General features: G+C 49.7%; 1 protein-coding gene across 2 annotated transcripts in view; it reads left to right on the forward strand.

The window, feature by feature from the left end:
• Positions 1-3963: 3963 nt before the first annotated feature.
• Positions 3964-14032, forward strand: part of CD99L2 (CD99 molecule like 2) — a 132327-nt gene continuing 122258 nt past the window's right edge. For both annotated transcript variants that reach the window (XM_042242020.1, XM_027963148.2), the window contains exon 1: positions 3964-4097. In XM_042242020.1, the coding sequence (XP_042097954.1) occupies positions 4031-4097 (67 nt within the window). In that variant the 5' untranslated portion in view covers positions 3964-4030. The remainder of the gene's footprint in view (positions 4098-14032) is intronic.

Below are 14032 nucleotides of genomic sequence, written 5' to 3' on the forward strand. Positions count from 1 at the left end.
TATTACTATTCATCTTTACCATAGTTCAACCTACTAGACTGGGAGGTGACACACTTTTTATGTAAAGGGAGAGGTAGTAAGTATTTTAGGCTGTGTGGGCTTCATGGTCTCTATTGCAGCTACTCGATTCTGCTGTGGTAGCACAAAACAGCTGTAGACAGTACACAAATGAATTCCCACCTATGTTCCCACCAATTTAATGGGTCCTGACATGTGAATTTCATGTAAATTTCCCCTGTCATGGAATAATCTTCTTTTGATTTTTTTCAACCACTCAAAAGTTCCCAAACCATTCCTGGCTTAAAAGCTGGCTTTAAACTCAACATTCAGAAAACTAAGACCATGGCATCCAGTCTCATCACTTCATGGAAAATAGATGGGGAAACAATGGAAACAGTGACAGACTTTATTTTCTTGGGCTCCAAAATCACTGCAGATGATGACTGCAGCCATGAAATTAAAAGACCCTTGTTCCTTAGAAGAAAAGCTATGACCAACCTAGACAGCATATTAAAAAGCAGAGACATTACTTTGCCAACAAAGGTCCATCTAGTCAAAGCTATGGTTTTTCCAGTAGTCATGTATGGATCTGAGTTTTGGACCATGAAGAAAGCTGAGTGCTGAAAAATTGATGCTTTTGAACTGTAGTGTTGGAAAAGACTCTTGAGAATCCTTTGGACTGCAAGAAGATCAAACTAGTCAATCCTAAAGGAAATCAGTCCTGAATGTTCATTGGAAGGAGTGATGTTGAAGTTGAAGCTCCAATACTTTGGCCACCTGATGCAAAGAAGTGACTCATTAGAAAAGACCCTGATGCTAGGAAAGATTGAAGGCAGGAGGAGAAGGATGACAGAGAATGAGATGTTTGAATGATCATCATTGACTCGATGGACATGAATTTGAGCAAGCTCTGGGAGTTGGTGATGGACAGGGTAGCCTGGCATGGTGCAGTCCATGGGGTCACAAAGAGTTACACATGACTGAGCAACTGAACTGAACTAAACTGAAACCATTCCTAGTTTGCAGGTCATACAAACAGGATGGTGGTTTGTATTTGACCCACAGGCCAGTGTGCCAAGCACCTCTGAGCCAGAAGACTGTCCTCTTGCCCGTTCACTGTGGCCAGCGACTTGCTGCTGGTGTTGAGGTGTCTAGACCAGTTAGAGCCCCAGCTCCATTTGATTGAGATGCCTCACCTAGAGGCTGCATTTTCCTCACCTCCTCAAGTGTCCTCAGTGTAGATAAGTGTGTAGGTGCTGAGGTTCACCCATCAGAGCCTGGAAGGCTCCAAAAGACCATGATGTCTAGTGTCTTCCTTATAGGCAGGATCCCTGAAGACCGAGGGCAAGGGAATGGCTCGAGGCACCCAGAGTTAGTGGGAAAGTTGGGGCCATATTCGCATCCTGGAACACAGAGCGAGTGCCCATAGTAGCCAGTATTTCTTTAGCTATTATAAGAGTAACAAGTAGTGTATTGGCTCAGTGTGTCCCAGGCTGCCTGCTTTCCAATCTCATTTAATTCTTAGCACAACTTTATGTCCTTGTGTCCAGCCAGGATTGCACATGGCTCTCAAGCACATGTGCTCAGCCATTCACCTGCTGGGGCCCTGGGGATTCACTTGCTCCCTTTGACACTAAGAGTCTGGAGCTGCTTAACTCTCCAACCTCAAGGAACCTCCATTTTGCTCCTTTTCCCTCATTAATTATTGAGGTGATACATGATATTGTTGTGGGAATAAAAAAAATAACAAAATGTCCATCAACAGAGGAATGGATAAAGAAGATGTGATATATATATGTATATATATATATATATATATATATATATATACAATGGAATATTACTCAGCCACAAAAAGGAGTAAAACAGAGTTTTCTAGAGACGTGGATGGAACTAGACTGTTATACAGAGTGAAGTGAGTCAGAAAGAGAAAAACAAAAATCATATATTAACTCATATATGTGGAATCTAGAAAAATGGTATAGATGATCTTATTTGCAAAGCAGGAGACACAGATGTAGAGAACAAATGTATGGGTACAGAAGTGGAAGGGGGATGGAAGGAATTGGGAGACTGGGGTGGACATATATACACCATTGGTAGTATGTATAAAATAGGTAACTAGTGAGAAGCTAGTGTACAGCACAGGGAACTGTACTCAGTGCTCTGCTGTGATCTAAATGGGAAAAAATGGGAAAGGAAACCCAAAACAGGGATATATGTATACATATGGCTGATTCACTTTGCTGTACAGAGAAACTAACACAACACTGTAAAGAAACTATACTCCAACTAAATTAATTTTTTTAAAAGAATAAAATGCCTGGAATATGCCATGTATACTGCATGTTATAATAAGCACCACCTATTTCTGTTAATTCTCCTGCTAGTGTCATAGAGTACAAAATGACTTGAAAGTCAGAATATGTTAGTTTTATCTGTTTTGTTTTTGCAGACCCATTCAGAGCAATGGATAAAAGTCACAGAAGGAAAGATCTTGGCTCCATGTCAGGGAGACCCCCACCCAACCACTATCGCTCAGAGGGTGGGGGAAGACTCTTTGGGGGGCAAGGAGGTGCGGGCTGGTGGACGACACAGGAAGCCTACCAAGGGGACACTGGAGGGCAGTGGCAGTAGCCTACCCCAGAAGGATGTGGTCCCGGACAGCTTGTGCAGAGTAACAGCAGGGACCAGCCAGACGACTCTGGGAGCAGTGACGCTTTCTCTTTGTCTTTGAAAGCTGGCTGCAGCCAGAGCCTTTCTTGAGAGTGCTCTCGTCAAAGGCTGCAGCTGGCATTTTGCTGTGACAGTCAGGGTAGGAATCTGATTTCGCCTGGTCCTGGAGATGGACTCTGTTTGAGGGGTTCATTGGAAAGGAACGCGGCGCGTGTGTCGATCACTGAGCACATTTACAGATCGCCGCTGCAGATGTGAACTGGCGCTTTCAGTGCATTCATCAAAGCCTCGGGGAGCTGACCCTGGCCCTCTTTCGTCCCCGGGGCCCGCGGCGCTCTGGCTGCAGGTCGCCCCTCAACTTCCCTCTAGCCTGAACCTGCGGCCCCCGGCCTCAGGCTCATTTCCTCAAGACGTGCCGCTGTTTGCCAGCCATCAAAACGGGTTTTTTTTTTTTTTTTTTCCCATCTCTGGGCAGGGCTCTACTGCAGGATCAGCCAAGTCTGAGTGCAGCCATGGTTCTGACAAGCAAGTTCGGCCAAGGTGACAGGGGCAGGAGCGCGGGTGCCCGGTCCTGGCGCCGCAGCTGGAGGGACCCCCAGGGAACAGCTCTTGACCGGGAGGACACCAAGGCCACAAGGGGAAGAGCCCTGTCCAAGGTCACCAGGCTGGCAGAACGCACCAGGTTCGTGCGCCGCCTCGGGTCCAGCTTCTGACCCTGGAGGTGTCCCGCGCGCCAGGTGGAAATCACTGCACACCTTCGCTGCCGGCGCCTCCGGCTCCCCAGTCACTTAAAAAAAATTTTTTTTATTAATTAATTTTAATTGGAGTCCCCATCACTTTTTTTTTCTTTTTTTTTTTTTCCCAGTCACTTTTGACTCACAGCTCCAGGGCCGCAGGGCCCACCTCCAAGACTTCCTTCTCGAGGGCGGGGTGTGACTGGGCCCGCAAGTCGCGCGCCGGCGCTGGCCAGGACCCAGACCGTTCAACCTGCTGGTGCCCGCGGACCACGCCCCTCAAGCGCCAGCACCGCCCGCAGGCTGCGGCCCCGCCCCCCGCGCCGCCGTCCCGCCCCCGAGGCTGCAGGCTCGCCCCGCCCCTCGTGCCACAGTCGCGGTCCCGCCCCACCTCACCGGTCCGGCACGCCCTGGCGCCAGAGCTCGTGCGCGCCCCCATCCGCCCTCTCAGGGCCGCGCCGCGCGCGCGCGGCGCTTTTGGGCGGGGCCCTGCAGTGAGGGGAGGGCTCCTCCCCTTTCTGCTCCTCCTCCTCCTCCTTCCCCGCTCCTCCCCGACCTTCCCTCTCGGGCTCTCTCGCGCTCACTGTGCTCCTCTGGGCCCTGTCCGCCGGCTCCCAGCCATGGTGGCCTGGCGCTGGGCGTGCCTCATCTGCCTCGCTTTCTCCTTGGCCACACTTGTCCAGAGAGGTAAGGCGGGCCGGGGGCACGCGGGGTCCCCGCCCTGTAGGCCGGCGGGGCTGGGGGCCGGTGCCCCAAGGGCCCGGTGGTGCGCATGAGCGGCGCGGCCCCCGCGTGAGGGCCGTCTGCGGAGGCCGCCGGGGGGCAGGCGGGGCCGTGCGGCACGTTGGGTTAGAACTGCGAGTAGAGGGCCGACCCTGCTGTGACCCCTGTGGTGGGTGGGAAGAGACCCGGACCCTTCCTGGTGCCCGGCTACAGAGAGCGATAGCGTCCCCCCTTAAAATCCTGAACAGGGTTTCTCCACCAGTGACAACAGCTGTCCCCGGGAGATTGCCGTTGGGAAAACGAAGAGAGCACTCGTTCCCTTGAGCAAGGCTTCTCCAAAGGTGTTTCTAGGCCACCTGCAGCAGAAGCACCCGAGGAGCCTCTGGGGCTCACTCCTACTTTGTCAGGATCTTGGCGGGGATGGGGGTGGACGGGGAACGGCGGTGTGGAAGTCCAACGAGCCCCCGCAGCTGCTTCTGGCACCCCTTCCAGTTTTCGAGCCACTGGTGATGTTTTCTCCAGGAGAAGGAGAGAGCAAGTCTACCAGATCAAGAAAGCAAGTTCCAAGACCCGCAGCATCATCATCTGGGACTAGTGAGGGATGCCGCATCCCAGGCCCCGCCCCTGACCTGCTGAGTCAGATTCTGCTTTTACTACCTCCCCAGGTCACAGGCACATTCAAGTTTGACAAGCATCTTAGAATAAATGCAGTCTGTGGCTAAAAATAGGGTCGCCAAGGAGTCCCAGCAAAATGTTCTTAGCTTGCTTATCTCATTTCCTCTTCAGAAAAAGAGGTTGAGGAAAACATTGGAGTTGAGCGCAGAATTGTGCTCTGAGCTCTCCTGACACAAGGGCAGATTTAGCTAGTGAAAAACACATGAGCTCAGCAAAAACAAAATCGTGTCCTATAACTGCATTCTAGTGTGGGTTATTTTATTATAAGGAACACTGGGAAACAGTAGACAGTCCAAGGCAGTTTTGCAAAAGATGCAGAAATGTTTCTCATGTGGTCAACCCTCCTGGAGTCTAGAAAAGAAGGACCATTCAGCATTCTACAAAGGTGCCATTCTAGACACGGATGCTGCAGCAGTGGACGAACTTCAGGCTCTGTCCTTGTGGAGCTGACATCTTGGTGGGGGAGAAAATGAGCACAGACTGATCATAGTCTATATACTATGTTGTCAGCACAGTGAAGCAAAACAAAGCAGGTTACAGGGTTGTTGACTTTTCTTCCATTTTTTTCTTTGGAGTTACAATTTTTATTTTGCTTATGATCCATTTGTGGCAAAAAAAAAAAGTTTGATCACTTGATTGACATGCATCTAATGATATGGAACAGTTGGAAGTGGAAGCCCAAAAAAGTTAGAAAACGGATACTGCCTTCAAGGCTGTCTTCTGCAAGTCTTCAACATGGTAGGCACTTTGAGAAGATGAGGAATTTAAGTGATCGGGTCTCAGGTTTTCACCATCATGGGTTACACTGGGTGATTTATAGAGTGGTGGAGGAAATTGCGAAGGGGTGCAGCCAGCTTACAGAGGAAGAAGCAGAGGCACACAGGTGAAGTAACTTGCCTCAGGTGGCAGAGCTGAAATTTGATTCCAGGCTGTCTAATTCCAGTTCTTGCTTTTAAGCGCTAGGCATAATGCCTTTACACCTGGAGGTGGCCCTCCTACGCCTTACTGGCCAAGTGCCCTTGGGAAAGCCAGAACGTGACTTGGTTTGCTCATCCAGTTTCACATACAGACACACGCTTTAACTGCCCCAGGAGTTTGGCTTCTTAGGTACTATCCCCACTTACCAGACACACACACTCTCTCTCTTTAACTGCCCCAGGAGTTTGGCTTCTTAGGTACTATCCCCACTTACCAGATGAGAGGCCCCTGGAGACCCAGGATCACACCCATTTAGGATGGCCTCCTAGTGATCTTTTTACATTTCAATTAACGCTGAACCAGAACGATCTTTTGCTTCAAGGTAGGGACTCAGTTTCCTGGTTCTTTTGTGCAGATCAAGGTGACAAATCTGGGTTTTGCATTGGTGGTTCCCTCGGGGGATCCGAGCACTTTCAGAGCTGGTCTCAGGTCCCCACTGACTCTCCGGAAGCCCCAAAGTGGTGGATCAGGTGTGCCTGTCCAAGAGCCATTTTCTTCTTGGTCCTCAGTAATGAAGTGTGACTTAGAGAGCCCGGCAGGACTCAGAAAATGCTCAGAACCTCGAAGCAATGTGTGAAATCCTTCCAGGCTCTGGCATGTCAAGACAGACTTTAGGCTCCCAGGAGTTGAGAAGGCGGTTAAGGCATTCCTGTTAGTCCACTGTGTATTTTACTAGTTTTGAAAAATTGAGGACAGGTATGTCACCTGTCTGTACCGACAGAAATGGGAAGCTGTGCTTTTGACTTTCTGGGAGAAGGATCTCAATGGTACAGGTGGGTGACAATCGCACAAGAGCTCCACTCCCTCTGTGTCTTCCACGTGCCAGGCCCTTAGTGCCTCACTCATTTACATTTCCTAACTACCCCCACAGTGGCTGTTTGCATACAGCCTTGAAAAGTAACTGAGTGGTAACCCATAGCTTGGATGAAAAACACGTGGTCCAGAAAGGTTTTGGACTTGAACTCAGGTTTATCTGCATAAGCAAAGGAGGGATTGTAAATGCAGATATACCCAGGGATGGAGCACGTCCTAGAAATGTGAGACGTGGTGAAGAATTTATGATGAACGTGTTGGCAGATAGCCAAGTGCCTGCTACCTTAAAGAAAGGTAGCCCAGGGACTTCCCTGGTGGTCCAGTGGTTAAGGCTCTGAGCCCAATGTCTGGGACATAGGTTCAGTCCCTGCTTGGGGAGCTAAGATCCCACATGCTACATACCTCGCCCCCCACCAAAAAACCTGTTTGTTTGTTTATTTGTTTTTTTAAAGAAGTAGCCCAGCCAAGAGGGCTGCAGAGCCAGCCTGCCCAGCCAGAACTACCATGACGCAGGGCAAGTCACTTAAATTCTTGGTGCCTCAGTTTCCTCATCTAGAAAAAATGGGGATAATATCACCATCTGCCTCATGGAATTGTTATTATGATTAAATGAGGACAAAGGGATGAAGCACTTAGCACAACACCTGGCTCCAAGTGAGCTCTGTGTCAGTAACTATTATTGCAAAATTTACACAGTGCAAACTTTGAAAATATTATACTAAATGAAGCCAGACACCAAAGCACACATATGGCATGATTCCATTTAGATGTAATGTCCAGAGCTGGCAAATCCATAGAGACGAAAAGTAGATTAGTGGTTGCTGGGGTCTGAGGAGAATGAAAAGTGACTGCTGAATAGGTACAGGGTTTCCTTTCAGGGTGATGGAAATGTTCTGGAAGTGGATAGAGGTGGTAGGTGTACAACCTTGTGAATGTACCAGGACTACTAAATTGTGTACTTTAAAAGAGTGAGTGGTATGTGGATTATTGTGTTGTTTAGTTGTTCAGTCATGTCAGACTCTTGTGACCCTATGGACTGTAGCTCCCCAGGCTCCCCTGGCCTTGGGATTCTCCAGGCAAGAATACTGGAGTGGGTTGCCATTCCTTCCTCCAGGGGATCTACCTTACCCAGGGATTGAACCTGGGTCTCCTGCATTGGAGGCAGATTCTTTACCATCTGAGCCACTGCCGACCAATATGTGGATTATATTTCTGTTTGAAACAAATTCACTCTAGTCCAAGCAGAAGAGATGAAGGAGGTGGCAGCATGTGACTCTGGCGTTGGTTGGGCAAGGGAGTGCATGTGTGCACAGGTTGGCCTCAAGTGCTGGTGGTGCTGGGATTCAGGCAGAAGCCCTGTGGGCTGACTTGGGCTGTTGAGTTTGAGCCAGACAGGCTGCAGGGGCATCTGCAGTGTGCCCTGGGACTGCCGCACCCTGCTTGCCTGAGTGCAGGAATGGTCCCTGCAAAGGTGCATCCTAGGCAGGGGGGACCCTTCCCTGTCCTGCATGGCTCAGGGATGCCCTTATGCACCCCAGTCATTGCACTGGACTAACAGGCTCTAGGGACTCTTTGCCTTTTAGTTTGCCCTGTTTTGATTGGTTTTCAACCCCTTCCTCACTGGCAAAGGTCCCATCCTCAACCCCTCCATCACTTTGGATACCAGGTAACAAAAATGTGTGTGTTTGTTAAACACACACACAGAAATTGGCCAGGAGCTGGTGTCACCAGGCACTGAGGAAGAGCCTCAAGCTGTGTCCAGCAGAGATGACTCTGATGAAGGTAACAAGGCTCTTTGGCTGAGCAGGGAAGTGTGGGGAGCAGCTGATTTTTGGTTTTGTGAGTTCAGGAAAGATCCTTTCCAGGTGAGCTAACTTTCCTGTTCTGGGTTCTTCCCCAACCTGGTGTTGGTGCTTTCCTTGTTATGTGCCTGCTCCTACCCTTTGCACTCGATGTTATTCCTCTTCTGCTCTGTGTGTCGAGGTAGGGGGCGAGCTGTGGGGCTTTCTGTTCACCAACCCAGGCTTGGCCCTCCCTGAGGCTGCCTCACAGATTCACTGACTGGCCAGGCTTGGTTTGCATGTAACAGCCGAAAGCCATCCTAAACAGGTAGTAGAAATGGGTGAGAAAACCTTTTATGCATGTCAGGATTCCAAATGTTGGCAGCTCGGAAGCTATAGGGGCTTCCCAGGTGGCACTGGTGGTAAAGAACCGGCCTGCCATTGCAGGAGACATAAAGGACGTGGGTTCAGTCCCTAAGTTGGAAAGATCCCCCAGAGAAGGAAATGGGAACCCACTCCAGTATTCTTGCCTGGGAAATGCCATGGACAGAGGAGCCTGGTGGGCTGCAGTCCATGGGGTCACACAGAGTCAGACATGACTGAAGAGACTTTAGCATGCCGAGCACGCCCAGGAAGCTATAGGAGGCAGAATTCTAATGGCTCCCAAAGATGTCTCTGGAACTTCTGACTGCTTGAGTTTACATAGTGATTTTGGCAGGCAAGGAGACATCGGTCCTTGTCTTCTTTGAAGAGAGAATTCAACAGACAGACCAAGATTGCAAAGCAGCTACAGAATTTGTTAGAAACACAGGACACGTGAGAGAGCACACGGGCCAACTTGTGGAGTAGGGTAGCTATGTCTTGGGTGACCCTCCTTTTGTGTCCCCTATGATCGTGTCATCTGCAGTTCATTATTTGGGCTTCCACCAAGCACAATTTTGGATCTTTTCCAGTGAGCACCAGAGCAAAACCCTCTGGGAGGAGAGGAAGCCACAATGTTGATCTTATAATATTACAGTGTGTCCAAGGTTACTAGAGGATGACTTGGGACCCTTTCTGTGTGTGTGTCAAGCTGGTAACTGTCGACCACGAAAATGAGGCGGCTGCCGTAGGCTGCTTTGTCTTTTATCCAGTCAGGGTGCTTAATCCCTATTGGTAGTTTATGTCAAAGGATCAGCATGAAACTGGTTGCAGCAGGTTAACCCAGGGCCTGTCTCCTCCCTCAATAGTAAAGGGGAATTAAGGTAGCAGATGAAATTAGGTTGCTGATCAGCTGAGCTTCAAATAAGATTCTCCTGGGTTATGCTGGCCAATGAAAGGGCAAGATTCCTTTAAATATGGAGAAGTCACGGTCAATGTGATGTCCTGAGAGAAAGGTTCAGCTGGCTGGGGTCAGCTCTGAAGATGGAAGGAGCCAAGGAACACACACACAAACTCTCCCTTAGAGCTTCCAGAAGGAATGAAGCCCTGGTGACACCTTAATGTAGCCCAGTGAGACTACAGACTTTTGACCTCCCAAACTGTAAGAAAAAAGCATGTGTTATTTTAGGGCATTACATTTGGCATCATTTGTTACAGCAGCAAGAGGAAGCTAGGAGAAGCTAAGGGTAGATCTTATAGTCCTCTTCATTCTTTGAAAAAACATAGCTTGTGATTTTCCTTTGTATTGTTTTCATCTGCCATTTAATTAACTTATTTGGCTGCACCAGGTCTTTGTTGAGGCATGTGGGATGTTGTTCCCTGACCAAGGAGGGGCGGAACCCAAGCCGCCTCTGTTGTCTTAGCCACTGGACTGTTGGGACCTAACAAACGCCATGATAGGCTTCAGGGACTAAGGTAGGACTCACGGGAAAGGCTGAGTCATTGCCCAGTGAGGTCATCCCCGCGGATGCCAGGACTTGTCTAATCAGCATACTCCCCGTAACCTGGTTTGAGTTTATCAGGACGTAAAAGACATCCCCCTGCAGCCAATAGCCAATTAGTAAATACCAGGAAACCCCTGCAGCCAATAAAGATTAGCCAATTAGTAAATACTAGGAAACTCCTGCAGCCAATCAGCCCTTGCCAACTCTCTGTTCTAAAACCTATAAATACTGCTGTAAATCTGGGCTTGGGGCTCCTTGCTCCACGCCACTGTATTGGATGTGGCGGGAGCCCTAGCTCGAGCTAGAAATAAAACCCCTTTATGCTTTTGCATTGCTATGGACGTCTTATTCTCTCAGTTTTGGGGATCGGACTCTGGGCATAAAATGGACCATCAGGCAAGGCCCTATTTTGCCATTTTAAATCAATCCCCAATCTACTCAGAGTTCAGGATTTTAAAATAAATGTGCAGAAAATTGGATTGTGGTTAGGGCTTTCCAGGTGTCTCAGTGTTAAAGAACCCGCCTGCCAATGGAGGAGGCACGGGTTTGATCCCCAGAGTCAGGAAGAAGGAAGTGGCAACCCACTCCAGTCTCCTTGCTTGGGAAATCCCATGGGCAAGAGGAGCCTGGCAGGCTATAGCTCATGGGGTCGCAAAGAGTCGGACATGACTGAGGGCCTGAACACGACGTTCCTGGTGCAGCAGTGAACACTTTGAAACATCTAGAGGTCGCGCAGAGTCAGACACGACTGAAGCGACTTAGCAGCAGCAGCAGCAGTATGAGGGCTCTGAAAAGCGGTCCGTGGTCTTTTGCCTGGCTTTGATTTTAAACTGCTTCACAAGAAGATTTCCGACTGTGCCCTGTGTGGGGGGCCACCTGTATCCAGGGTCCCAGGATGTGTCCCCTGAAGGCCTTGCTCCCCCTCCTGTCCTAACAGCTGCACTGAAAGCAGGTGCAGTCTGTGGCCAGCAGCCAGGCCTTCTTTGTCTGGGTGGTGCCTGCCCCTTTGCTGAGGAGGTGGGCTGTGCTGCAGGCTCCCCTCTGTCCCCAGGCAGGTTGGGGGAGAGGACCACAGCAGGACTGGGTGGGCCTGGACGGCCACTGCACCTTCAGGTGGTTTTCAGCTCTGTTTTTGTTCATTTCCTACCTGGGTCTGCTCAGCCGATGTCCGAGGGTTCTGTAACTTTGAAACAAAAACACTTTGAAAACTGTTGTGGAAGCCCACAGAGTGCCCCGCCCAGTGAACATCTGTTTAAAGGAGCAGCCAGACAGCATCTGGCTGGCATTGCAAGGTGGTTCTGTGTGGGATTATTTTCCAAATGAGAGGTGGTACCCTCAGCAGGAAACATTGTTGCAGTGCAGAATTCATGACCCCCCAAACAGCGCCAAGGCCACAGGCAGCTTGTTCTGACCTCCTTTTCACATTTATTGCTGCTTCAACTAGCCTGGGATGACGGAATGAACACAGGGCCTGCATTCCAGTGTGGCCCCACCATTTGCTGGCGGCAGTTGCCTTATCTGCACCAAGAGGCTGCTGACCTCTCTGCTTTTTTGGCCTCACAGAATTGTTGGAGTAGCCAATAAACTGCTACTGCAAACAGGATGTGTTATCAAGATAATTAGCAAAGTTAGGCTCCCGGGAGGGGAGGAGAATGGGAAAGAGGCCACCTGCCCAAGGGCCACTTTTCTTGCTTGCTAGCCTGAGTTCTAATGAGCATTCAGGGTTTCCATTTACAAAAGTTTTTATTGACCAGAGCCAAAGTGCCCGCTGAATGAGTGAGCTGGGTTGAGTCCCAATGAGCTGAGAGGAAGAACTGTCCCAGGAGCAATTCTAATTTTGTTGTTCTTCATATCCCCTTGGCCTCTTGCAGAGTTCTAGGCTATCTTTTCTTTCTCACCATTCATTCATTTGCTTCTATCAGTTCAGTTCAGTCGCTCAGTCGTGCCTGACTCTTTGTGACCCCATGAATCGCAGCACGCCAGGCCTCCCTGTCCATCACCAACTCCCGGAGTTCACTCAGATTCATGTCCATCAAGTCAGTGATGCCATTCAGCCATCTCATCCTCTGTCGTCTCCTTCTTCTATAATCTAGCTAAAAAACAAAGGTCGGGTGGAGGGGAGCAAAAATCCAAAGTAGTAATACCTAAAAAGAAAGGAACAAAAACTGTTTCAATCTTTTGTTGGTAAAATACACCATACCATGTGGACTTGTAGTAGTTTGGGAGTCCCATTAATTTCTTTCTCACACTTGACCTCACAGCCCTCTCCCACAGCTGCTCCTGGCCAAGGTCAATGAAAACTTTAGTGTGGCTAAAGCGCAGGGTCATCTGACACCTCTGATCACACCCTCCCCTGGAAGCACTTTCTCCTCTTGACTTCTGTAAGCCACAGTGGTCATTCCTTGCCATCTCATTCTTCTTCTCCTCTCTGCCTCAGGGCTCCTGGGCATGTCTTGGACATAGTCCACCTGCTTTACCTGTGCTTGCTTCTCAGGTGCTTTCAGCAGCCTCATGGCTTGAACTGAAATCCCATCTGCATGCTTTTGACTCTTCAGTTTCTATCCCCAGTCCTGATCTCTCTTGACCTTCAGGCTCCTGCATTCACCCTCCCCACATGGTCGTCTGATGCCTTGCTGGTGTTAAAAGTTATTGAAATCCTTCCATTTCAGCTCTTCTCTCCCACCAAGTCCTCACCATTTCCTCAGGATTTCCAGACTTCCTCACAATCCAGCAACCAAACGACCTGTGCCCTGCACAGCCATGTTAACTTATTTTAACATGATCCCTGCTCATTGGCATCGCAGAAGACCCGGTGAGAGCCTAAGCTGCTGCTGGCTACCTACAGACCTGCTCCTCCCACCTGTGTAACTGGCAATCCGTCCTGCTAGGGGCTTTGGCCACTCTTCCATGGCTATTTTCCTTATAGCCCGCATCTGAACTGTCAGAAGACTCACCTGTGACCACCCTTAACTCATCCAGACTTCCTCCTCTCTTGACTTCCTCTCTGGCTACCTCCCTTGGCTGGGCCACCGTACCCTCTCATTGGAGCCCTGGCTGTGACTGGCAGTGACTTTCCCACAAGTGTCTCTGAGTCCACTTCTGCCCCCTACACTCCAGCCTCCACGCAGCAGCAGAACCCTCCAACAGCTTCCAGTTGTAATGACAATAAATCTAAATCCCTACTGTGACCTACAAGTCCCAACAGAATGGGCACTACCCATTCTCTGACCTTGGCTCCCACCCCTGCCTGGGGCTGGCTTGCTGGTCCTCCAATATGCTAAGCACTCCATTGCTCTGGCATCTTCATGTTTGTCCTCCCCTCTGGCTAGAAGTTCCTCCCCCAGGTAGTTGCATGGTGGGTCTCAAGGGCTTTTGGAGCACTGCTGTCAAGGGGGAACAGCGTGGGGATTTGCCTTTCTCCGCCAATCGCTGTTTCCACGTGGAGAAGGGTCATGGAAGGTTGAGCACTTTTTACCCCCAGTTCAGTCCAGTTGCTCAGTCGTGTCAGACTCTTTGTGACCCCATGGACTGCAGCACACCAGGCTTCCCTGTCCATCACTAACTCCCAGAGCTTGCTCAAACTCATGTCCATTGAGTCGGTGATGCCATCCAACCATCTTATCCCCTGTTATTTCCTTCTCCTCCTGCCTTCAATCTTTCACAGCATCAGAGTCTTTTTTCCACTGAGTCAGTTCTTCGCATCAGATGGCAAAAGTATTGGAGCTTCAACTTCAGCATCAGTCCTTTCAATGAATATTCAGGACTGATTTCCTTTAGGGTGGACTGA

This window comes from Ovis aries, chromosome X, assembly GCF_016772045.2.
Source record: "Ovis aries strain OAR_USU_Benz2616 breed Rambouillet chromosome X, ARS-UI_Ramb_v3.0, whole genome shotgun sequence".
Classification (NCBI taxonomy): domain Eukaryota; kingdom Metazoa; phylum Chordata; class Mammalia; order Artiodactyla; family Bovidae; genus Ovis; species Ovis aries.